The sequence below is a fragment of the Panthera tigris genome, chromosome E1 (genome assembly GCF_018350195.1).
Source record: "Panthera tigris isolate Pti1 chromosome E1, P.tigris_Pti1_mat1.1, whole genome shotgun sequence".
NCBI classification, from domain to species: domain Eukaryota; kingdom Metazoa; phylum Chordata; class Mammalia; order Carnivora; family Felidae; genus Panthera; species Panthera tigris.
The window spans coordinates 41,167,734-41,194,786 of NC_056673.1; the positions used below are offsets into that span (position 1 = coordinate 41,167,734).

The 27,053-nt window shown below is 39.8% G+C and overlaps 1 protein-coding gene across 11 annotated transcripts in view; it reads right to left on the reverse strand.

Moving 5' to 3' along the window:
• The window catches only part of BRCA1 (BRCA1 DNA repair associated), a 58,748-nt gene that overhangs the window by 10,422 nt on the left and 21,273 nt on the right, over positions 1-27,053 (reverse strand). For 5 of the 11 annotated variants that reach the window (XM_042967580.1, XM_042967582.1, XM_042967579.1 and 2 more), the window contains 11 exons: positions 26,942-26,987; positions 25,446-25,522; positions 21,394-24,831; positions 20,911-20,999; positions 15,366-15,537; positions 10,442-10,568; positions 8,045-8,235; positions 6,574-6,884; positions 3,983-4,070; positions 1,723-1,800; positions 1,190-1,230 (listed from right to left, as the gene is read on the reverse strand). In XM_042967580.1, coding sequence (XP_042823514.1) covers positions 1,190-1,230; positions 1,723-1,800; positions 3,983-4,070; positions 6,574-6,884; positions 8,045-8,235; positions 10,442-10,568; positions 15,366-15,537; positions 20,911-20,999; positions 21,394-24,831; positions 25,446-25,522; positions 26,942-26,987 — 4,658 coding nt within the window. Of the gene's footprint in view, positions 1-1,189; positions 1,231-1,722; positions 1,801-3,982; positions 4,071-6,573; positions 6,885-8,044; positions 8,236-10,441; positions 10,569-15,365; positions 15,538-20,910; positions 21,000-21,393; positions 24,832-25,445; positions 25,523-26,941; positions 26,988-27,053 lie in introns of those variants that run through there. The other 6 variants (XM_042967584.1, XM_042967583.1, XM_042967589.1 and 3 more) reach the window with 5 other exon arrangements.

The window sequence follows — 27,053 nt, forward strand, 5'->3', positions numbered from 1 at the left end:
AGCAGTTCTTAGATGGCTCTGTTCTAAAATGATTCTTCCTCCTACACCCTGTCTTATTTACCTCTCACTGTTCTTAGGATCATAAAGAGTAACATCCCTTTGAAGGAATCTGATTTTTAAGTAGATACATCTGCATGTTAATATGAAGGGTTTCTCTTCAACAACAGTTTTCTACCAAGGTATATGAATGTAAGATTTAGGTGGGCCTGTTTCTTAAGCTTACGGGTCTTCCTTTCTGCTTTATAAATTCCTTTTCCTGGGGTGCCTGGGTGGCTCAGTCGGTTGAGTGTCTGACTTCAGCTCAGGTCATGATCTCACAGCTTGTGAGTTAGAGCCCTGCGTCAGGCTCTGTGCTGACAGCTCGGAGCCTGAAGCCTGCTTCAGATTCTGTGCCTCCCTCTCTCTCTGCCCCAGCCCACTTGCATTCTGTGTCTGTCTCTCTCAAAAATAAATAAACAGTAAAAAAATAAAAAGTAAATAAAATCTTCATGTTTAAAAAAAAATAAATTCCTTTTCCTTCCTCTAAGAAAAGGATTGTTTCCATTGACACTTAATTTTTTTTTTAATGTTTATTTATTTTTGAGACAGAAAGAGACAGAGCATGAACGGGGGAGGGTCAGAGAGAGAGGGAGACACAGAATCTGAAGCAGGCTCCAGGCTCTGAGCTGTCAGCACAGAGCCCAAAGCGAGGCTTGAACTCATGGACCGCGAGATCATGACCCAAGCCGAAGTCGGACACTTAACCAACAGAGCCACCCAGGCGCCCCTCTATTGACACTTAAACAAATGAGTGAGAATGCAGAATTTCCTGGTTTGCTCTGCGTAATTCTTGATGGTCCACATTGTCAAAGAAAGTCTTTGGAAAGCAGTATAAAAAAAGGAAACAGAGGGGCGCCTGGGTGGCTCAGTCGGTTAAGCGGCCGACTTCGGCTCAGGTCATGATCTCGCGGTCCGTGAGTTCAAGCCCCGCGTCGGGCTCTGTGCTGACAGCTCAGAGCCTGGAGGCTGTTTCAGATTCTGTGTCTCCCTCTCTCTGACCCTCCCCCGTTCATGCTCTGTCTCTCTCTGTCTCAAAAATAAATAAATGTTAAAAAAAAAAAAATTAAAAAGGAAACAGAGAAGTATTCAATGATTTTGTGACTCAGTGGCACCAAGTCTTTCTGACTAGTTTGTAAGATCAAGTACCTACCTCATCTAGCATCTTTCTTTCTTTAATGGACTGGGTCACCCCTAAAGAGAGGACAGAAAACACAGGTCACACAAAGGCAGAAGAACATGCTCTTTTCACGGAGGTGGATGGTGAAGCGATACCGTACAGCACAGAGGGCAACATTGAGTAAAGGTCCTCTCTCTAAAGCAATAGCCCCTTAATAGATTTCCTTCTGGAGACACAGTGGTGGCTTAATTTAAACATTATAAAACTGCCTGCTGCACATGGATTTCTGCCTGCTATTAAATAAATCCTTAGTTCCTATGCTAACATTGCTAGGAGCAGATTAGGTCGTATTAGTTATAAAAAGAAATCCATTTTCCCCAACATCACCAGCTTTATCCGAACAAAGAGATATGCATTCAAGATAAAGCTAGTTTTGTGTTACCATTAAAGACCTTTTGGTAATTCAGATTCAGCATCAGCAAAAACCTTAGGTGTTAAAATGTTAGGTGTAAAAATGCAATTCTGAGGTGTTAAAGGGAGGAGGGGGGACATTATATTGTACTTACAGAAATAGCTAACTACCCATTTTCCTCCTGCAATACCCAGAAAATATTTCAGTGTCCGTTCACACACAAACTCAGCATCTGCAGGATGAAAAACATCCAAAGGATTAGCAGTTGAAAACAAAAATCAGCAAGTTCTGCTTTAAGAAGCTAAAGTGTCCCTAGCAACTTATGCTACTTGAGATCAATCCGGATTGATGATTCTGACAGCCCAGGTGATAGGCTCAGAGGCCAGAAGCACCCTAATTATAAGCAGCAAGTGTGCATCTTTGGAGGCCTGGGAAAGGCTGATAGGAGGTTGAGACCACAGGAAAGGTCTGCTCTATCTTCCAGGTGCCAACGTTGGCTAAAGACGACTGTCATTGTGTTGAAGAAATCACCCTTATCAGTAGTATTGATACACTTGGCTAGGGAAGATCTATTTTACTGGATGGAAAAATGTGAAAGGAGACAAAAGCAGCATTATTGAAATCCTGAATCTGAATGTCCATGTAAGCGACAAGGTTTCACCACCCAGAACTTCTACCTGGGGAATCCTAACCCCTTAATTTCTAAGTCCCCTGAGAGGCACAGGAAAAATAGACTATTTTCACAGCTTTTCTCTTTTCTATGTACTTCAGAAGGTAGTAGCTGAAGAATCAGTTCTGTTTTTCTTAGCATTTCAAAGGCCTCCTTTGAAGAACTAAGCAAACTGAGGAAAGAACACTTAGTTTTAAACAGGAGAAATGTATTTAACTAAATCCTAAACACAGTAGGCCATCTGCCAGTAGAAGCAATAGCCATTCTCTCTCCCAGAATTCTTCACAGATTTTTAAAAGCCCTTTTTTTTCTTCAAATTTTAGAGCTTTTTACCTGTTGTACAAGTTGATTTAGTAATATGCTTTAAACCCAGAAATTTTAGCTCCTTTTTAGTTTAAAAGTAGCAAATGTTGTATTGTCTTTGAGTTTAAAGACTGAACTACTTTAGATTTAATTTACATTTTAAAGTTTTCTTCTCACCTTTCAGCAGCTTTGATCCACAACTATAGCTAGCTTAAGCTATATTAAACGTTACTGACATCCATCTCTAAAATGTTACTTCGCTCAAAGTATCTTGTTGTGGCACTTGATTCCTGTGAGCATTATCCTCTTACCCTGTGGTATGGTCTTTGTACAGTAGAAACCTAAGATCTTAGAGGTTTTAGGGCAATGTGTCCCTGCCAAGGAGTCTGGACCCTATGCTCAAGTGCCTGCAGCTACATGACAGAAACATCCTGGAGAGGACCACTGTATTTCCAGAGAGTCAGTTTTGCGAGAAAGGCTTTAAGAATTGAACTCCAATCTGCATCTTTTTGGAGCCCAACAAGTGAGTCCACCTCCTCTTCCAGAAATCAGCTGTTCAAATATTGGAAGACAGCTGTCTTGTTCCCTTAAGTCTTTCCATTCCTTCACCTGTTCTTCAAATGACACTGCTTTGAATTCCTTTCCCCCATCCTCATCATCTACCTCTGGGTAAACACTCTAGTCTGTCAGTGACCAGCTTCAAAAGGAAGTATGGTGCTCAAAGCAGAGCACACACCTTCCAGGCAGCCCCTCCAGCAGAGAATGCAGTGGGGGGGGGGGGGTCAGGATCTTCACTTTGCTTGTTCTGGACACTAGGCTTCTATTAATAAGGCCCAATTTCAAATGAGCTTTTTCAGCAGCCCTGAAATGTTTACTTAGATTTAGTTCAAAGCCTCTGAGGTCTCCGTTATCACAAAAGCCATAATTAAGACTGGAAAAGGGGAAGGTGTAGGAAAAATGAATTTCCCCTTCTCTTTTTCCTGTTTCCTATGCTAGGCTACCTCAGAACTGACAGTGGACTTGGATCCTGAAAAACTCCCAACCGCACTCAAACTGGGTGTGCGGAGTAGAGCTAGGAGACAGAGTGGACAGGGGGCTAGCGTTTCCAACTGCCTGGATTTTGAGCGCAGGCTCACTTCATTCTCCTCTTTGCCCCATTTGTTCCTCCAGGACTTCGGCTGTGCTTTATCAGAAAGCCCTTCACACAGTGTGGTCCAGGCAGGGTGGACTAGAAGTGGTTCATCGTTTGGTCTCCTGATTCTCCAAATCTTAACCCAAACAAAAGGGGGCCAGGAAGTAGCAAAACTTTTATTTTTCTCTCATAAATAATTGGCTGACAACTGGAAGACTGCCAGCCATGCTATGCTCAACAAATATTCCCATTTCTTCATGTGGTTTTATGCAACAGATGCAACATGCTCTGGAAAGGCTCTTGGTATACCTGTTTTCATAATGACATGAGTAGTCTCTTCAGAAATTACATTAGTTAAGGTGATTTGGTGTCTTCTGGCAAACTTCTGCACAAGCACCTGAAATCAAATCAAATATTACATCATAATAAATTACCTCTTGTACAGAGCTCAGACTATTAGTTACCCTAGCTTTGAGTCTTCATTTTCCTCACAAAAGGTACACCCCTTTTATTCTAACATGCCTGAAGTCCCAAAATAAATAGCAATTTAATAAAAATTATGTATAAATCAAAGGGAAAAATTCTAAAATAGTCTGTGCTAGTAGCCATGGAAATACAAACCAGGATTCAAAATAATAATTTTTCCCTTTAATAGCAGCTATCATTTGATACCCTAAGACAGTTTCTTTGCAGAGCGATACGCTACTATAATTTAGATTTATCAGCCTACACTTCGTAAGCCAAGAGGTAACCAGCCTGTTCAGAAAGTTACGCTACAGATATGCGGCTTAAAAACCTGATTCAACCCTCTGATAGTTACAAAACATTCAAGGCAAGATGCTTCTAAAGGTCAGTGTAAAAACCATCAATTTCTCTTAAGGATAAGGATTGGAAGAGATTCATATGCTTCCTGAAAGAAAGCTAAAGCCTTCTAGCTATTATCTATCAACCAAATAAAAATCAATAGGCAGTAAAAGGAATTAACCAGATCCGTTATGGACACGGTTGACACAATCAGTAGCTAATGTGTAGTAAACCACTTTGTTTACCAAGGGCCATCATTTACAAGCATCGCCATCCATGTCAATATTTATGTGCTGCACAACCCTGCAACGGAGATCAGGCCATCTTTCTTTCAAGCTGCCTCACTCCATACTGCCACAGGGCACCGAAAAAGGGAGGCTAGAGAAGCTAATGACATCCTCCCCCTTTTGCCACTGCCCTCTGCCAGGATCATTAGCAATTCTGAACTGATTAATTGTTGAAATCCCAGCCTTGAAACAGTGTTTAGTTAGAAGAGCAACTGCTGAAAAGATCATCTTAATATGGGCTCCAGAATTAATCATGTGTACTACAGTCAGCAGCTTTCATAATAAATTTACCACACTTCAGCAAGTCTGAATAGAGCTGAAAAGTTTTCTTCTTTGCTTGTTTAAAGACAAGACGTACCCGAGTCCCTTACAGTCTAATGTGCAGCTCCGAATTGTCCATGGCAAGAAAAGATTAGATCATTTTAGCCTTCTCTGAAAAGCTGAACTGACAAAACAAGGGAGGATGGAATGCTAATTTTCAATGAATAATGGGAATTCTAGATGCATAAGCAAATGACCAAGAACAATATAAACAGGCACAGGTATGAATTTTCAGGGCAAATAGCTGATCTGGGCATGTGCTTGTGAGATCGGAACCCTAGCATTATTGATGAGAATTTATTCGTCATATCTACTAGGGCAGACACAGCTTATTTTACCTTTTGGTGGTGAGATACATTTGGCCACACAGAATATTATGCTGAGCCACTACCAATAGAGAAGTTAGGATGAGAAATGGTTCTTAGCCTAGGAAGGATATATTAAGAAAGATACTTAAGAATGACTCAGTCGTTTCTCAGTGTACAATAAATGGCACCCACTATTGCATCCATCTGATATGCTGGTGTGTTATCTTATGATTTTAAAGAAATATTCACTCAATTATTTTTTTTTTCACTCAATTATTTTATTATGAAAGGATACCAAAGGTGATTAACTACAAGGAGGTCAATGTCCTAGGATGTTTGAAATCTATACTCAGCCCAAGGAGCAACAAGATTTCAGTGGTATTTTAATAGGTATTTTTCTACAATGTGAAACAATTCCTATTTGTAGCACCACGAGCCCAAGGACATGTCAAATTAGAGGGAAGGGTGCTACAGGGTAGAAACGACAGAGCAGACTATTGAATAATTGTTACAAGCCAAGATAGAGACAAACCCTGGAGAAAAGCCACTATCTGGCAGTTTGCTTGCAACCACTTTGGATTTAGTTCATTATGCTCATAAGTTCACTCAGATGTAAACCAAGGTGTTTCCTCTGGGGAATAAAACTATACTATATAAGGGCGCCTGGGTGGCTCAGTCGGCTAAGCGACCGACTTGGTTTCCGCTCAGATCATGATCTCACGGTTCGTGAGTTCAAGCCCCACATTAGGCTCTGTGCTGACAGTGTGGAGCCTGCTTAGGATTCTCTTTCTCCCTCTCTCTCTGTCCTTCCCTTGCTCGCTCTGTCTCTCAAAATAATAAACTTCAAAAAAAATTTTTTAAAAACCCCACTATACTATACCTACTTGCTTTTTTAGATAAAAAAAATTAAAATTAAAAAGTTCTATGTTATATCCCAAACTACAACATGCTGCTAATATTAATGATTATTTACTTAAGTAAATATACACAAAATAATCTATGTTATAGCTTTATCTAGGTCCAATGATCAGAAATCAGTAATGGAAATTAAATTACATTGAATTGTTCTTGGTACCTAGATTTTTCCTCATAGGTTATTCACTGCTAGTACCTATTTAAAACTATTTGTACTACATTAAGAAGTCTCAGTTGTTAGGGAGATACATATAGATACACTCACCAATTCTTTTGGAGTCAAGCCTGATGCCACCATAGATATTCTTTTGTTGACTCTTTTTGTTGAAGACATCGTTTCTGGCTTCTCCTTGCCCTCAATGTCTTCCCTCTTATTATACCCAGCAGTATTAGTAATATGAACAGCAGCTGTACTCTTGGCTGATTCTTCAACTTGAAATTGGGGTAATTTCAAGGCAGAGGTTGAAGTTGGCATGCTGCTAACATGAACCGGTTCTGGGGCTCTGTCCACAGAGAGATCAGACTCAGGGTCATCAGAGAAGAGGCTGATTCCAGATTCGAAGTAAGGGGTTCCCTCTGAAAGGCATGAGGAAAGAAGTTTAACCCACACGACAATGAATTTGAATTATAAATAGTATTCATCATAATTCTATATTTTAAAAATGAAAGTTTAAGTCAACAGACTAAAGAAATATAACAGCATTTCATTGCCAGTAACGGGAATACAAGTAATTTTAAATATTCCTTTCGAGTTTTTATTACCTACATTCTCCAACTGTTTAACAATGAACATAAAGAACATATAGTACTTTTGTAAGGGAGAATAATTTTGAAAAAGGAAACTAATACTTGATTTTTGTTTCTTTATCCACAACATCATTGTCTTCTTGACTTAATAAATCATCAGATACCCTTACCAAATTAAAAATAGGAGACCATTCCTGAAACATTTCAGAAAATGTCACTCCATAAGGAAGTAAGCATAGCTACATAGAATTCATGAGATTCCTAAAATGACCTTAATGAACATGGCCAAATACTACATTTAGGTACCAAAGTGTACCTTTCATGATAATGTGTTTTTGAGGACTAATTTAAAACTTTCTTTACTGATTAAAAAACTTTGATTTATAAGCCATAAAACACACCATTCAGTTATAGTGATTTATAAGGCATAAAATACCTAGTCATTTATATTCATTAACTCATAAAATAAGAGCTTACTTTGTGGAGATTTGACTCATTTTTCAAAAAAGGGCAGACTGAAAACTTTATCCTAGGGCCCTAGAATTCTTTTCTTTTACCTTTTTTTTTCTTTTTCTTTTTTTTTCTTTTTTTTAAGTAATCTCTGTGTCCACCATATCTGAGTTCCGGGTTGAACTCACAACCCTGAGATCAAGAGTCACATGCTCTACTGACTGAGCCAGCCAGGTACCCTAGGACCCTAGAATTCTTATTTAACAGTTGAAATAAAATATTTACAGTACACAAGACTCTCCCATTCTCAAAACTGTTAGAGCTAAACCTATACAGATATATTAACAGCTGCAATAATTTTCATGTAAATTTGGATTAACATTGAAGCAATTTTTCTAAAATGGGTTTAAGTATAACAGAAGCCCTCATGATAGACTACACATACTAGACATCTGAAAAGTTGATTAACTGAAATATCTTTAGGTCAGATTCAGAGTAAAACAGAAGTGTTTTCTCCACTAGAACAGATAAAATATTACCCAGATCTTGTCTTGGCATATAAGACTGCTCCATGAAATCTCGGGGCTCTGACTTAGTCAGTTGTAGCTCCTCCCCATCGACAGCCTTAATTAGCTCCTTCTGAGACAGGCAGTTTGTGCTCTGAAGACTGCTTGAGTGGCTGTGCACACACTGCCTAGTATCTAACAGCCGTGATTGAGAAGGAGAAGACCTAGAAGAAGGATGAAAGGAGAAAGGTGCCAGCACAGCTTATGAAAGGGCTCATCATACTTCCGGGGCAGCTAAAGCACAAGTCGAACAGCTTACTGCCAGAGAGACGGGGAATGGCTAGTGAAAAAGAACCCGAGTGACTGCCCAGAAGTCTGGATCCACGATGCCTGCCAACATGTCAGGGCTGACAGACAACATCTCCTCTTAGGGTCTGGGCCAAGGCAGTATATCTCTTAGCTGTTTAAAAGCATGTCAGCAAATTTCTGTGTCCCTCACTCAAATTCTATCCACTATTCCATTTGAGTCCAAATGGATGTTTCAGAATCAATCAGATCTCTCACAAAAATACAAAGCTGATTAATTTTGACATTTCTACACTCATTCTTTCTACCCAGTTTTAGCAGAATTCATAGAATCATCCCTACCTCCTGCCTTTTCAATGTCCAAAGCCATTCTAAAACCAAAGCCAGCTATAAAGTATTGTCAGAAGAGTATATGCACCCAGTGGTTTATTCCTCTGCTCTTTCAGGTGTTTAGGACTTTGCAGAATAAGATACTTATCAACAGATTTAAAGGACACTTAACAGATTTGAAGAATTAATACTCAAATGCATCATTTATACTTGTCTTTAAATAATAAACAATGATTAATAATTAAAATAATCATCAAATTATAATTATAATGGGTTATATAATTAAAATAATATAATCGATTATGACATAATATAATAATATGAATTAACAATGGACATACATTAAATAATTGTCAATTAAATAATTATTGGGTGGAGTTTACTACAAGTCAGGCAATAAAACTAGGCCCTGTGGATTAAAGATGAGCAAAACCTGAGTTGTAAAGGGAGGATGCTCAATCAATGTCTAGGTTCTTTAATACAAGACTCTGGAGGGTACACTGGGGAAGAGGGGAAGGAGGTATAGAAATATTTAGTCTAAAATATATATATTTTTAAGTCTACTTATTTATTTTTGAGAAAGAGAGCATGAGCAGGAGAGGGACGGAGAGAGAGGGACAGATTATCCCAAGCAGGCTCCATGCTATCAGCACGGAGCCTTATACAGGGCTTGAACTCATGAACCATGAGATCATGACCTGAACTGAAATCAAGAGTTAGACACTTGATTTAACCAACCAAGCCACCCAAGTGCCCCTTAGTCTAAATATTAAATGGATGGTTAGCTCAATTGATTAAATGTGGCAATGAGGTCATTACCTCTAAACATGAGTTAGTGCCTATAGAGGCCAGACCTTTGTCTCCTCTGTAAAAGCCACAATGTCAGTCTCCCAGCCTCAAAAATATATCCTCAGTTCAAGAGGCTTGAAAGATAGTGTGATTAGATTATTGACAGCTATCACTATTTTCAGAAAGATAAATAAAAAATAAAAATATATGTATACACAGTAGGAACCCAATAAATATGATTCCTGGGGTACTTTGGTGGCAAAGTTGGTTAACCATCTGACTTCAGCTCAGGTCACGATCTCACAGTTTATGAGTTCGAACCCTGTGTTGGGCTCTCTGCTGACAGTGCAGAGCCTACTTTGGATCCTCTATCTCCTTCTGTCTCTCTTACTGTCTCACTCACACACTCTCTCTCTCTCACAAAAATAAACATTAAAAAAATATATGATTTCTTTTCCTTCCTAGAGTGGTGAGGTGCAGGACTCTAATGGGTCTGAGATTCTGTCCTGAACTATCAAGGAGGAACAACAGTCCAAATTTGTCCTTCTCCCCCTGTAGTATTGTAAAGATCCAACCAGAAGGTAGATAAAGTGCTATACAGTCTTATCTCAATAATGATTTGAACAGACATCCCTTTAAAGATATTCTGAATTTTCCTGGGTAAATCAATAGCTAAACTTTTTCTAGAGAGACAAAAACTTTGATTAGGGCAAGGGCTGCCTTGGAGAAGAATACCATCAGCCCTCAGGCTTGTTTAGCTTTCAGTTATGAATTTTATTCCGACCTTCAGGAGGGACAGATCGTGCATTTCTTATCTCGTAGCTCATGCCTTGTATAGACCCAGAAAACCTACATACAATTAAACAAGAGTGTCCTGGAACAATGAGACGTCAGAAATGGCTCTTTACAAAAAACTAAAGCAGTATGGTGAAAAAACTTAATAAGAGTTCAATGTAAGTAAAGATGTTACTTAGAAACCACAAATTGACATTTATTACTGCTTACCTTCTCATTCCCGGTTCTTTAGTTTTACTGGTGGAACTATCCAGAGATACTTGAAATTTGTCAGCAGAGAGGCTTTCGGGATTCTGGCTTATAAGGCAGTCACTACTTTTCTCTGAAGTTAATACTGCTTTAAATGGAATGAGAAAACAAAGAAATCTACTTTACTGCTCTGTCTTAAGGGTGATAATTCAGGTGAGGATATCGATTCTTTCAAAAGCAGCAATCTGTAACAGTCAAATTAGTTTTAAAACAAGTGTATCAGACAGAATTTTATAAACATAAGTGATGCAGCACCAAATGAAACAAAATGACTAAAAAATAGTAATGACAATAAAGGACACACTTCAAGACAGGAGTAAATTAAGATATCCAGCTGAGACGAGGCTGCAAAAAACATATATTTTTTGGCCCTGGATGATAAGGAAACAAGAATAGGAAATGAATTTTTATCTGTGCAGCAAAATAAATTATTCTGAAATCGCCTCAGATAACAAGGAAGAGAAAGTACTGGAAAGCACAAAGCACATTCCCTACTGGCTCCACATCAAAGACTAGAGGATGGGGGTTTGAGCTTTTTGTATGTATGGGGAATTAAGACGGGAATGGTCAGATGAGAAAGAAAAACCAGGTGACAGTTTGCTCTCCATTTGCAATGACTAACAAAAAAACAAACAAACAAAACTAATATAAACACAAAAACCAAGGTGCTGACTGATAAGGAACCTTGAAGTAATCTATGGAACTAATGATGAAATGGCACCAGAAAGGAAAAAACATACAACAGACCCAAGGCAAAGTTCTGGCATGTTAGTGATTTTTTTTTATTTATTAATTCCTCCAAATGTATTCTTGTAGCACTGCTTTCTAGGAAATGCCTTAAAGGCAGAAATCTTTAAAAAGCAAAAGCAAATACTTAAAATTACAAATCTCTTCTACCCACTAAAAAGTCACTGACAATTGTAATTTATTTTGAGCCTTTATTAGAAAAGCTACAATGCATAAATCAAGGCAGAAAAACTTAAACAAAAGGCTGAATTAATTAACCTGTGTTTTAAGTCACTGGGTAGCCTGGAGGGAAATCTAATCCTCAAATGTACTATTTATAGTTTCCTTCATGTGCATCTTTTCTGGACCTGTACATTTCTAGGAACCCAAGAACTCCCAACTGCTGAAAGGAAGCAGAGTCTGACCATGAACCAGCAGGTTTTTCTTCCAACTGTGTATGTAAAGCTTTTTAATTCAGGTATCATTCCCTCCCAAGTCCAGGGTGATAATTGAGAAAAGGTAGTGTGTGGTTTCAAAAAAAGTGAAAGGGTACAGAGCAGGGTGGGAGAGCTTCAGACACAAACAGAAATGTTAAAGTCATTCCACTGCCTGAACGTTTGGCATATGAGTTGCTCTTCTCAATACAATATGGCTCAAGCTACAAAGAAATGAAGCTAACCTGAGTTAGGATTCAATAACTCAACAGTACATAAAAAACACGGGGCAAAACTCTTCTGCTCTTCTTCCTTTATCCGTATTTCATAAACACAGGATCCAGAGCCCAAGTCCTGGAACAGTCCCTCTTAAATCACCCCCTCCTCTGGGGGGTCTTAACATGTTATATTCTTCATGGCTAGGGAATATGGGCTAGACCAAACATTTAATAAACTTATTGACTATTATGTGCTAAGCATTATGCAAAGTATTGGGAGGGGAAATCAAAGGAAAAGACATTGGGGAGAAAGGAAAGATATTAAGAAATGATAAACTACAAAATACAGAACCTACAATGAAATTCAGTTTTAAAAAGTACATAACCCATCCATGCCAACTGATTCAGAATTTCTGGGGCAGGGACCTAAGAATTTTGAACAAGTGCTTCCGGAAATGAACGTACTGCCAGACGGAAAAGCTCAGATATGTCTGAAAATCACTTCCGCTATAACAGGTTATAATCCTACAAATGCTAATGTTTGCTTTATGAATGACAGGTAATTGGAAAAAAAAAAAAAAGTACCTGATAGGAAATAGCTTTACTTGTAGAGGGAAAGTACACATAATTTATAATGGGTAAGGATACACATTTGCACAAAAATATGCAGACTTGGGAATGACCCCTAGATAAACCATAGGGCAGATCTATGCTGAGGGCAGGACATTTGATGTAAAGATCCTACAAAAGGAGCTTTCTTCATCTTTAAGGATATTGGATCTTAAAAATAAAAACTGGTGAAATCCAAATAAGTCTAGAGTTCCATTTGTTACTAGCAATGTACCAATGTTGGCTTCTTAGGTCTGATAAAAGCACCATATAATGTAGGATGACAACATTAGGGGAAACGGAAACTAGATAAGGGGCAGAATTCCTGCAGGAACTCTCTGTACTATCATTGCTATTTTTCTGTAAGCCTAAAACTATTCAAAAATAAAAAGTCTATTAAAAAAGATGTCAGTACAGCTAAAGGTAAACAAAATACCCTTCCCAGGATCAAGAAGCTCGCTTGAATTTCAGTTCACCTCACACCAATTTAAGAAAGGAAAAGGCACAAAACTTGAATTGATATTAAGTTGATACTCATACTCTTTCAGAAATAAAGCCACAAAATTCCAGAAATCATATCCAGAAATCTCCTTTCAGTAAGTCTGGGGTGTGTTTCAGGGTTTTAATTATGCAAATTAAAACATTTACAGAGTGACTACTATGTTCTAAGAGTTCTCTGCCCTGTGGAATCTACACTCTAGTGGGAGGTGAGGAGGAACTCTACACAGTAAGCAAAACAAATTGTGTATAATTAAAAGCTAATAAGGGTTATGAAAAAATAACAGTATAACAGGGGAAAGTGGGGCTGGAAATGTCAGAGAGGTAAAAGTTACAATAAAAAACATGGTGGTTTATGGTAGATCTTACTGAGCATTGCTCAGTAATTTAAGATCAAATAAGTAGCATTTGAGCAATTTGTACAACATATTCCAGTTATGCCAAAGAGATCATGGAGGACACTTTCTGCGGAGCTGGGAGAAAGGACTTTTTTCTTTTTCTTTTCGTAGTAATCTCTACATCCAATATGGGGCTTGAACTCCGAACTCTGAGATCAAGAGTGGCATGCTCTGCTGACTGAGCCAGCAAGGTGCCCAAGGAATTTTTTCTTTTAAGCCAGGAAATTTTCTTTAAACTCTTTAAAAAAATTAATTGAGAGAGAAAGAGAGAGAGAGAGAGAGAGAGAGAGAGAGAGAGAGAGAATCTCAAGCAGGCTCCACACTGAGCACAGAGCCCAATGTTGGGCCCGACCCCACAACCATGAGACCATGACTTGAGCCAAAAGCAAGAGTTGGATGCTCAACAGACTGAGCCCCCCAGGTGTCCCAAGCCAGGAAATTTTCATAAGCCTCTCCTCCATCCTATCCTCTCAACATTTACCCATCCACCTGATTAAGTGCCTGACTTTGGCTCAGGTCACGATGTCATGGTGTGTGAGTTCAAGTTCCACATGGGGCTCTGCTGTCAGTGCAGAGCCTCCTTCAGATCCTCTGTCTGTCTCTCTCAAAAATAAATATTTTTTAAAAAAGGTTTTCAAATCCATAGTAAACTAGAATGTATAAAAATATAGCATTTATGAAATTTTAAAATGAAAGAAAGCAAGCCACAAGAAACATGTCATCTGCAGATCTTCAGGAAAAAATAAATGCACAACCCCACCTCCTGTCAAAGAGGAGACAGTAGATTTACACACATATTCAAAGCCAGACAATAACATTTTCTGCATTGTGCATTAACATGGAAAGTCTAGTCTGTTTTTAGACTGAAGATAGTGAAAGCACCCCAAAGAAGAGAACCGTGCTGGGGACGAGACTTTGGGCTTCGTTATCTGGGAGATGAACTAAATGAAGGTACAGTTACAAAGAAAGCATTTAAGGAAATACATTTTGAACCACTGCCATAGCAACAGAGTTCCCAGCTTCTCATGCATGAGCTACTGTTTCTCCCTGAACATGAACATACTGCAAGGCGCATTCTGGGATCGGAGCCACAGTATTCTGGAGAATTAAGACTTGATTTCCTAGAAAGATGAAAAGGAAGGCCCTAAGGCCCCCAGCCAGACTGGGGAAGGAAGCGACAAAGAAGGGACCTGCACACTAAATTAGCTGGGTGGGTATCATGGAGACAGTGGGGAAGACCAGTTTGGGAGGGCTCACCACACCTGCCAGTCCGGAAGCAGCAACACCCTCTGTGGCACCCGTGCCTGCGCATAGCCTCTCATCTCTGTGTCTGCAGATCTGCCCCTATTTAAAACCTGCCCGATGTGCTGTCTTCCACAAGGCTCTCTCCAATCAAAAACTCAAATTTTCATCTCACTTTCCTTCATTTACACCACATTATTCCTCAGCTCTGTGCTCACTTCTTACAGGAAGTCAGCTCTGATCAATCCCAACCTGCTTTGTTATTCTAAATGCCTTCTCTCAGAGGTCTTGTGGTCTTGTTGATCACTAGAACACTGTTAAGTTCTGACTCTCCCACATAACTAGGCTTTCTGTGGATCATGGTGCAATTCCTGACACCTAGGACATCTGTCTCTCAAAATTGGAAAGCACATTAAATAGGGCTTTGGGATCTGACACCACTGTTATAAGGGATGAGTGTTGTTTTTTATGTTTTCTAGAATGATGGAGTTTCCTATTTCCAATCTCCCCCAACTCACTCAGCTTCCTATGGGCTCCCCATAGCCTCTCCTCATTGTGGGTACTCGGACAGTGACACTTCATGACTGTCCTGGTTACCTTGTAAGGCAAATTAGTTGTGAGCAGGGACTAGAACCAAGGCTCAAAATAAAATTACCCATGGAGTGACTCAGCAAACCTATGCTGAGCAAAGAACATAAAATGTTGGAGTTAGGCCCACACTTTGGGGGGGAAAAACTTTGCTTTGGCCAATATTACAAACCTTTCTCTGATGTGTTTTGTTCCGGATTGAACAGGTCCTCAGGGGCATAAGAATCTGTTATGAGGGCAGGGGAGCTGTTAGAAGGCTGGCTCTCGTGCTGCTCTAACACGGCTTCCAGTTCGGCCATTTCCTGCTGGAGCTTGATCAGGTTGTCTTGCATGGTATCCCTCTGCTACAAACATTAAGAAATGACACCAAGAAAGTCACACTCTTTTAGCAACTTGCCAGACAGCAGGAATATGTCACACCAATTAATTTTAGCATGGAAACCGAAACCATCTTGAATGGAATTATGAGTTCTGGTTGAACACCTTTTCATCCAACCATATTCCTGCAATTAAGGCCCATGAAGTTATTTCAGAATGATGTCAGAGCAGGGAAAAAATGCCTCAAACTCTCCCAAACAGACTTGTTTTATTGTGATGCCCTTTCAACGTTGGTTATTTTCTCTTAAAGCTAGGGAGCAAATGGGGCGCCTGGGTGGCTCAGTCAGTTGAGCGGCCGACTTGGGCTCAGGTCATGATCTCACAGTTTGTGAGTTCGAGCCCCGCGTCGGGCTCTGTGCTGACAGCTCAGAGCCTGGAGCCTGCTTCGGATGCTGTCTCCGTCTCTCTCTGCCCCTCCCCCACTCATGCTCTGTCTCAGAAATAAACAAACGTCAAAAAAAATAAAAAAATAAATAAAGCTAGGGAGCAAAAAACCAAAATATTCAAATGCTTTCAATATTTAAAATTAGCAAGATTCTGTAACATTTTACCCAGGCCATGTTTCACAGACTTGGTGCTGTGGGACTTACAAGAGATTTGAGTTAGTCCATATAATAATGTCTGCCTTCTGGCTTATGAGGACTCTTCCTTTTCTGGGATTCTTTGAACATTTAGTTTCCAAAAGAGCGAGCAAAGAGTTAGTTCACTGGTTTATCTACTCATTCAACAACCATTTGCTGACCATCTATTATATGCAAGGCACTGTTCTAGGGGCTTACAGCCCTCGAGGTGTTGCCATTCTGGATCCAGAGAGGGTACCAAGAGATCACAACAGACAAGGACCCGCTAGAGGGAAGGATTTAGCAGAAAGAACCTTAGGAAATCCTATAAGGACTGTTACTGTTTTTAATTCAAAATAATGGCTCTTCTTGCTTATGGGACTTCTGATGTTTATTTCTCCATTTTAAGAAGGTATCTGCTAAGTCTTAGGTTTTTGATAAGCAAAGTATTTGGTAAGTAAGGAGCCTTCCAAAAAATACATGTCTTCATTACTATTTGAAGGAACATCTATGGTTGCCAGCAAACCCCAGGGAAACACAGATTGTTTGACCCTCCCTTTCTTCTGATCCTTGAAAATGACTTTGCCCTCTACTAAAAACAAGCCATCTACTTTCTCCTGCTACACTGTGTTCATAGTTTTCAGATGTTTATGACCAGAAAATGTGCTCCCAGCGTCACAAAGGCTTCCGCGGCTGCCCCGAGATGCCTTGCTGCCAAAGTCTGCAGCAGCGCCATTGCCACCACGTGGTGCTTGTGGGTAGTTCTGTCAAACCCTGGCCATGGGAACTGCCTCAGTAAATCTGGAATGAAACCACACACAGGTATCTGACAAGCTTCAGAAGCTGTATTAGTCACTTCTGCCATGACGACCACATCTAATTTCTCTGTTGCCATTAAATACGTTAGAAAATCAGGAAAAATAGTAATGGGAGAATTGTAATTAGAGAGCTTGCCTTTGGGTTTTCCCAAAGGAATTACTTTATAACCTAAATTCCCTTGTAGGTAATTGCCCAGACACATTTGGGAGACCAAGACCAAATTGGTTACTGAGGGTTTTTTTTTTTTTTTTTTTTTTAATTCTAATTCTTAAATGTTTCTGGAATTACCCCTATTCTTCTTTTCTACTCCCAATATGCTACTCTGATCTCTTTTAATACAGCTGCATTACTGTGGAAGTTCTTTAAAACTCATTATTGCCCTCAGGATAAAGCCCAAATTCCTAAGCATAGCATTCAAAAGGCCTTTCACACTCTGATTTTTTATTACTTCCCCAAACCACCCATATGCTCTGTTTTCCAGTTACACAGGACAACTTTGTGCTTTCTGGACATATCGTGCCTCTGTGTCTTTGCCTTGATTGCTGCCTCCCTTCGCTTTCTACATGGAATAATTCTTCTCATCTTTCAAGGCCCAGCTCAGATGGCCTCTTCAGAAGTCCCCACCAAGAATACATCTACTACCAGGAACAGATGATCCCTCACTACTTCACTGGCTAACACACTAGTATACAAAAGTGGAATACTGAACCCTTCTTAAATTTTATTTTATTTAATTTTTTAAATGTTTATGTATTCTTTAGGGAGAGAGAGCGTGCATAAGCACAGGGGAGGGGCAGAGAGAGAGGAAGGCAGAATCCCAAGCAGACTCTGTGCTGACAGCCTCAAACTCACAAACGGTGAGATCATGACCTGAGCCGAAATCAAGAGTCGACGCTTAACCGATTTGAGCCACCCAGGCACCCCAGGACCCTTCTTGATAGGTGGAATCCTTCTTAACCATTTTTGTATTCCTAATGCCTAGCAAGTAGTAAGTACTCAGTAAACGTTTAATGCAGAAATGAACTAATGAATGAGTATAGTTAATCAGTCTTTAATTAAAAAAAAACAAAAAACAAAAAAAAACAGGGCACCTAGGTGGCTTAGTCACTTAAGTGTTTGACTTTGGCTCAGGTCATGATCTCACAGTTCGTGGGTTTGAGCCCTGCGTCAGGCTCTGTGCTGACAGCTCAGAGCCTGGAACCTGCTTCAGATTCTGAATCTCCCTCTCTCTCTACCTCTCCCCTGCTTGTGCTGTCTCTCAAAAATAAATAAAATGTTAAAAAAAAATTAAATGGTACCAAATTAGGTTTCTCTATCTCCTATATATTTCTTCTTAGTTCTGTTAAACAGCTGGAGGGAAAAGACCCTGCTCCCATCATTTTGCCTGTCTGTTACTTTAAATTTCAGTTAGCCGTGAAAACTGACTAGCTCTGTTTTGAGAAGATTCTTGATAAAAACATTTTGCAAAATGAATCTTGAACAAGTAGACACATCTCTAGGAAGAAGATCGGGAATATGAAAAACAAAGGGGTAGTTTATTGAATGTCAAATCTAATGCACTATAGCTAAGCCCAAGAGAATTAGAAGCTGGAACCTACAACCTTAAAACACAAGGGACAAAAAGGTGAAAGGCACTGGTGAAAGTTTGACAGGGCCCCAAATCCACCTAGGAGTTGCAGAGAAAAGGCCTCCTTAGTCTTTTCATTCATTTTGTCACCATGGCAATCCTGTAGGGCGGGAAGAATATTGGTGACAACTCAGGTACGAACAGACTGAACAGGCCACTGTCTCAAAGATTTCTTCCTGACACCAGCAGGTTTCAGTCCTAGAGGGATCTGCTCTGTACAGAAAACGGGCAGAAGACCAGCCCTTTCTTTCTATAGCCCTCACAGCAATGCCAAGAATTAGAAGATTTTAAAACTGGATACCACCTGGTGTTAGCAAAGGTGCAGGGAAGTGAGAACCATCAAGTACTACAGGGGCTGCAAAAGTATGGATTTGTTCAATCTTTCTGAAGAACAATTTAACAATATGTATCAAAGATGAAAATTTTCAGTTGTAGGAATTTATATTAAGGAAATCATTGGGGATGCGGGCAAATCTTTAGCTACTATCAAGATACTACTATAGTGCTGTACATAAACAGCAAACTGGGTCTCTTACTTTGAAACCCTCATATTCATTAATAGGCCAAATAAATCACGGCTTACCCAAAGGACAGAATACTATATAGTAATCAAAAATGAGTCATTGAGGGGCACCTGGGTGGCTCAGTTGGTTAAGCCTCTGACTTTGGTTCAGGTCATGATCTCATAGTTTGTGGGTTCAAACCCCACGTCAGGCTCTGTGCTGACAGTTCAGAGCCTGGAGTCTGCTTCAGATTCTGTGCCTCCCTCTCTTTCTGCCCCTCCCCCATCACACTCTGTCTCTGTCTCTCTCAAAAACAAATAAACATTAAAAAAAAAAAAAGAATCACTGAGGAAAACTGAATGACATCGAAAGAAAAAAACATTACAGTGGAGTATTATGTATTTTTAAAATTTTTTAAATATTTTTATTTATTTTTAAGACAGAGAGAGACAGAGCATGAATGGGGATGCGGCAGAGAGGGAGACACAGAATCCGAAGCAGGCTCCAGGCTCTGAGCTGTCAGCACAGAGCCCGACGCGGGGCTCGAACTCACGAACCGTGAGATCATGACCTGAGTTGAAGTTGGACGCCCAACTGACTGAGCCACCTGGGCGCCCCATGGAGTATTATGTATTTTTTAAAGATAAGGAGTACACCTATCTTTGTGCATACACAGGAAAATGGAAGAATATGCATGAATAGTTAATAGTAATTATTCCTGGGTAACCCATAGAATTTAATCTTTTAAATAATTAATGTGAGCATATGGCATAAAATTCAAGGCACGAAAGGACATTCAGAGAATAAGGCTTCCTCCTCCTTCTCCCAGTCTGTTTCCCCACTCCAAGGTCAACTACTATTAGCTGTTCAGTGAAGATGGTGGTGTTAATCTTTATTTATTTATTTATGATGGGTGTTAATCTTTAAATACTGTGATAGAGAGTACTTTTTCGAGGAGACTGTTCTGCCTGTAGTACTGAAACATTCATGTTACCAAATGTTATAGATAGGACAACGCTCCTATCCCCTTCATAAGTAACCACAATATTGGTCTTGGCCACGAGATACAGGAAGTAAAATTGTGTTACTTTCTTTTTCAAAGAAAAAAGAGGACTTACAGGCACCAAAGAACAACTAGCAGATTTAAAAAGAAAGAACAAAAAGAAATCTCCACAAAACAACAAAAGGCTAGATCATCTCTAACAGAACGAGAACTCTGTGGGCTCCAATTTGGAAACAAGAACAAACCCCTCTCTTTAATACAGTAGTGTCTTCATAGATATTTTTGCTATAGGGAAAATTGCTTTTAAAAAATATTTTTAAAAAATATTTATTTTCGACAGAGAGAGAGAGAGAGAGAGAGAGAGTGAGTAGGGGAGAGGTAGAGAGAGAGGGAGACACAGAATCTGAAGCAGGCTCCAGGCTCTGAGCTGTCAGCACACAGCCTGACATGGGGCTCAAACTCACGAACTGTGAGATCATAACCTGGACCAAGGTCAGTCACTTAACCGACTGAGCCACCCAGGCGCCCCTAGGGAAAATTGCTTTTGAAGGTTTAGCTTATTCATTAAATTCAGGATGTATTTTTCGCAGTCAACTAGATGGCGTGTGTGTGTGTGTGTGTGTGTGTGTGTGTGTGTGTGAAATAAAAGGCAGCCTGAGTTCCGTTCAGGTGCTTACCACCTACTCTGAGGAGACAAGGTACCACATATAACTGTTATACCATTAATTCTAAAGCATGATAAAGCAAATGTCAGAACGTGGGGTGCCTGGGTGCATGCTACTGAACACAGAGGACACAACACACACACATCCACATAGGCTTTTTACCTGAGTGGTTAAAATATCACTCTGAGAGGACACCCCTGAACAGTCTTCAGAGAGGCTTGTTTCACTCTCGTACCCAGATGCCGCTTCACCTTAAATGATGATAAAAATAGCTTCAGATGTGAAAACAGCACATACTGCAACTCGTATCCTTCTCTTCCCATTGGTGGGACAAATTTCACTTTCATGTCATGCAAAATGATTACATTCCTTGTTTTGGGACACCTGAATTTCCTATTGGAAATCATAACAATGAAAACTAGAAACAAGTCCCCCAACAATTATATCTCATTCAAACAGAGATGTTCTAGCTGGGTAAAGGACTTTTAAGGAAAGGCACCTTAGGAGGAACATGTATAAAGTTTAAGAAGCAGTTACTTTAGTTGCACTTGTAAACTTGTCAACTATACTCTCCCAAAAGGCATCAACATGTAGCTCATTTCTATACTACAGATGGTGGCAAACACAAAAACCTGGTTCCAATACCTAAGTTTGAATCCACACTCTGCTCTTCTTCGTGATTATCCTCTTCCAGGCCAGGTTCCCTTTCATCATCATATGAAACCAATTCCTCATCACTCAGAACGTCCACATTTTTGGACTGATGCCTCACTTGTTTGGAAGGAGGATCAAACATCAAGAAAGGATCCTGGGTATTTGTATTAACAGCCGAGTCTTCCGATGCACTGCACTGTGAAGAAAATAAGCTACCGGAACACCTCGCTTCCTCACTAAGGTGATGTTCCTGGGACTCCTTTGCTGATGTTACCTGGTTACTGCAGTCATGTAAGCTATCCTTCAATGATTCTAGGTTCGCCCCTGTTTTCTTAGACAGACCCTCCGTGGCAATGGCATTATGGCTGGTAGACTGAGAAGGTATACTGGTTGCTTTACCAAATAGTAAGTGTTGGAAGCAGGGAAGCTCTTCCTCCTCACTAGACACGTTCTCTTCTGAGGACTGTAACTTCCTGGTCTCTGTTTGGTGACCCTGAGCCAGATGTGTATGGTCTAAAGGGCTAGGGCTCCTTCTGAATTCTCCTTTCTGGACACTCTTGCCAAAAACAGCAGATCTTTCCTTAGCACTTTCAGCAAAGCTGATTTTTCCCTTTATTTCAGCACCATTTAATAGATCATTGGGTGTCTCAGAACAAACCTGAGAAGCACGGCTACTTTCCATAGGTTGTTCTACATTATCGGAAATTAGACATGGAGAAAAATCTGCATTAACAGACTGAACTACTCCTTCATTTTCTCCTTGCCTTTTCATTTCTGGACATTTACAATTACTTATAGGAAGACTTTGCTCATAGACTTCAGGTTGCATAAGACCTAACCTGAGCATAGCACTTAACTTAGGTCCTCGGTTTCTACCCAGTTCTGTTTGAATGTTTTCACCACTGGAACCTACTTCATTAATGCTAGAGCCTACTTCATTAGCACTGGAACCTACTTCATTAACACTGCTTGAGCTAACTTCTTTAAAAGTGTTTTCTCTAATGTTATTTTGGCTAATTGTGCTCACTGTACTTTGAATGACGCTCTCATTTCCCACGGCTCTTCCAGGTGACATTGAACGCTGCTCAAACTTTTCCTCTGACAGGTTTTTCTTACATACAGCATTAACAGATGATCTGATGGGAGAAAGTGGTGGTATATGATAAGGATTTTTTGAAATGTCATGGTTATTTGCAATAAAGAGTTCAGTTTCATTGCCTCTGAACTGAGATGACTGACAGAGCCCAGGGACTCCTTTTATGCTACATTTGGCATAATCACCTGGCTTCTCCACTTTCTGACTGACTGCAGAAAAGCCTGCAGTTGCACGGACTGCCTGCACGTGCTTGATTTCAGACTGTTTCTTTCCCTGATTTTCTTCTTTTTGTTCATATTCAAGAGCAACTTTTGGACTTTGTTTCCTTAAGGACGTGGAACGGGCCCAGACTGTAGCACATTCCTTTTCTGGATTTCCTGGATTTGAAAACAGAGCAAATGACTGACGTTTTGAAACCTTGAACGTATTGTATAAATACTGCGTATCGAGTTCATTCTCTTCCATTTCTATACTTGTCTCCTGAGTATGGTTATCTTCACGTCTCAGAGGATCTGTAAAACCCTCTGTGCCATTTCTAGTATCTTTGGAACAACCATGGATAGCTTCCTTGGGGTTTTCAATTACTGCACACAGACTCACATGTTGATTTGGTGCTGTTTTTGCCTTCCCTAGGGTGTCAGCTTCCAGTAATGAGATACTATCCTGAGTGCCATAATCGGCATCAGGTACCAATGAAATACTGGTACTCTCTATAGATCTTTCAGTTTGCAAACTTCTTCCTCCACTCGATACCAGCTCTTTGGGATCTCTGGTCCTATCAGACACGTGAATCGTTCCTCGGCTCTCTTCTAGTTCTTCTCTTTGAATGCCAGGGTTGACAAACTCTTGAAGTGTATTAGAACTTGAACAGTTAGTAAAAACCCCAGGTATGTTTGTTAAATTTAGCTCTGGAAAAGTGTTACTGGCAAGTCTTTTATTTATTTGTTCATTTGGCTTGTTACGCTTCTTGGCTCCAGGTGCAGGTTCTTTATTTTCCACGAGTTGAAGTGTTTTGCTGTGTCTGACTAGCATTTGTTCCGAACTTTTTCTTTTCACCATCTCTTCACTGCTAGAACAGCTATCAATCTGTAGTTCGGTATGATCAGGTGGGCTTGGATTTCTATTGACTACTAATTCCAGCGCATGCATGTGCCTGGTAGAGGACTTCCTCCTCAGCCTGTTCTCCTTAGGTGCCCTTGAACTGTGGCTATTTAATTCTGATTCCATATTACTTATACTGCTGCTTATTGGTTCAGCTTTGGTTCTAAAAGCAGATTCTTTTTCCAATGATTCTGTTGGCTTAGCATTTTTCTCTTTCTGAACATAATCACCTTTTGTCCCATTCTCAGGACCATTATTTGTTATATTCATCACATGACCATTTTGCCCTATTCGATCAGTTCCCTCAATTAGCTTTTCAGGAGTCTTTTGAACAATGGCCAAATCTACTTTCTTGATAAAATCCTCAGGATGAAGGCCTGCTGTAGATCTCCTTTTACGCTTTGTTTTATTTGTGAGGGGATGGGCTTGTGTTATCTGAGGTTCTATAGCACATGCTCCTATAATGAGATCTTCACTTGTGTGGCTCAAATTAGGAAGGCTTGCCTTCCTCCGATAGGTTTTCCCAAATATTTTATCTTCAATATTACTCTCTACTGGTTTGGTGTGGACTCTTTCACTTTCACATATCAAAGCATCATGAGGATCACTGGCCATTAAGTCTATTTTCTCAGAAGAACCAGAATATCCATCCACTTCATTTGGAACTTCTACTGCACCAGCTACTCCAGGATTCGATTCAGATCCCCCATCATGTGAGTCATCAGAAGTTAACATTTCATCACTTCTGGAAAACCACTCGTTAACTTTCTGTATGCTACTATTCAGTGTTATCCAAGGTACATCTTGGGAATCTCTAGGACTGTCAGAGCATGGAGATTTCTGCTTACTCAGTTTTCTCCTACACAGGGGATCAGCATTCAGAACTACCTTTTTCTCTGTGCTGGGAGTCTGCCTATCATTACGTGTTTCCTTACTTTCAGCCCATCTGCTCTGTTGGCTCCTTGCTACGCCAGGCTGTTTGCTTTCATTACAGAATTCAGCCTTTTCTACATTCATTCTGTCTTTAGTGAGTAATAAACTGCTGTTCTCATGCTGTAATGAGCTGGCATGAGTATTTGTGGCACATGGCTCCACATGCAAGTTTGAAACAGAAATACCCTGATACTTTTCTGGATGCTTTTCAGTTGCATGCTTCTCAGTGGTGGTCAAATCTTTATTACTGGGTTGACGATGTTCAATATTTGTTATCTCCTCAGAAAATTCACAAGAGGCTGAAAGGATACAAAAACAAGGTGCTTAAAAACTGAATTATCATGAAAAAATAATGTCCTTCATACAACTTGCAGGATAGAAATAAAGCAACTGGCTATTTTTAGAGAAACTAACCTCATAAACCACCAAATATACTGAAGATGTAGCTCATGCCCTTTCCCAGAATTTCTATTTATCTAGATTCTCCTTATTTCCACTCAAGATACTTAAAATTTTAATTTCAGAATTCCCCTTATTCATAAAACATACCTCCTACTTCTGTAACCTCTGACAATGAACTTAAAGCAGACTGGGCATCAGACATACAGTGCTCTATCTTCAGATTCATACTCTATTTAAATACCAGTATACAAAAGGTGAAATATAAACATATCAATTAAAAGTAAAAGGCAACAATCAGTTACACAGGCTACTATTATAATCACATCAGTCTAGTGCCATTGAAATAGATCAGGCTGTACCATGACATTTGAAAAAGAAAGATATTCTAACTCTGCCAAGAGATGTTGTGAATTATAAATGTCCCAAATGGTCTTCAGAATAATCTAATTACAGTACTGAATCCACCCATTCTCTCTTCATTGACCATTAAGTTGGGAAGACTTGTCATTACCCTTTTTTGCAGGATTCAAACTGGCTTCAGCTCTGGCTCCTTGAGGGGTGATTCCTAACAATTCGTCATCTCCCACACTATAGAGAAGAGATAGAAGCCTTAATGCAAAATGCTAGTTACATGCTCACAGAGTTGTCAAATGAGCAAGATCAAGTATTTTAGCTCCTCTAGGTACTATTGCAATAAGCTGATCAATTTAATTCACTTTCTGAAATTTGCTCTTTCCTTTAGTAACTTCCAGTTATAGTGAAATGGTCAAAGACTAAAGAAGGAAACACATTCACAAAAATCAGAGTAGTGTGGATACATTGCTTTACGGATGTGCAAAAGAGAACCAAAATTTAAATGGTAGCCGAACAACAGCCAAAAGATGGTAGAGAAAAATACCCAATGAAATTTAAAAGTGTATGTTAATGAGGGGCACCTGGGTGGCTCAATTGGTTAAGTGTCCGACTTTGGCTCAGGTCATGATCTCACAGTTCACAAGTTCAAGCCCTGTGTCGGGCTCTGTGCTGACAGCTCAGAGCCTGGAGCCTGCTACAGATTCTGTGTCTCCATCTCTTTCTGCCCCTCCCTTGCTCGTGCTCTGTCTCTCAAAGAAAATGAATAGGGGCGCCTGGGTGGCTCAGTCGGTTAAGCGTCCGACTTCAACTCAGGTCACGATCTCGCGGTCCATGAGTTCGAGCCCAGCGTTGGGCTCTGGGCTGATGGCTCAGAGCCTGGAGCCTGCTTCGGATTCTGTGTCTCCCTCTCTCTCTGCCCCTCCCCCCGTTCATGCTCTGTCTCTCTCTGTCTCAAAAATAAATGTTAAAAAAAAAAAACTAAAAAAAAAAAAAAAAAGAATAAATGTTAAAAAAAAATATTTTTTTAAGTGTATCTTATTGAGAACGCAAGAGCAAAGATATTTAAACAAAGAGAGAGCACTGGGATGGAGTAGACACTCCAATAGAATGCAACACTGCCTCTGTGCTTCTTTTCCAACTAAAAATCATTTCCTCCCAATTGAGAGATTAGGAAAAAGTCATTCGTAAACAAGATCTGATTGGCAATGACAATCACCATAGATCACCAAAGCCACCACAGATCTTAGAGTCAGGCAATAATTCCTAAGGAAAGTAATTTGACAGGTAACCCAATTGGGGTGGCTTGTAGATTACTGTAGAACTGATGTAGACAAAGCTTAAGGGATAGATGGAATTAAGGAAGAGAAAAAGAATTGAAAATTAAGTCCTTTAGTATTTTCATGAGCCAAAATTACCACTGTGTCAATACTACTGTTCAAGGAACTAAGTTAGAAATGACCATGGGCTGGAAGCAAGTTTGATTGGAGTTCTGTTATTTTAAACTCTACTAAGATAGGCTTTCTCAGCTATAAAAACAAACAACCATCAAGGTCTATTCCAATGCTATGATCCTAATCGAAACACCAATCCTTAATACTAATTAAACAAACACAAAAATGCCGGCTTCATAGACAAACGCTCTCTTCAACTCACCTGAAATAACTTGCCTTATTCACTGTATCTTCAGAAGAATCAGATCCTAAAAAATTCCCCAGATGACCAATCAATAAAAGGATTTTTATTAAAAGGGCTAAACTCAATAAAT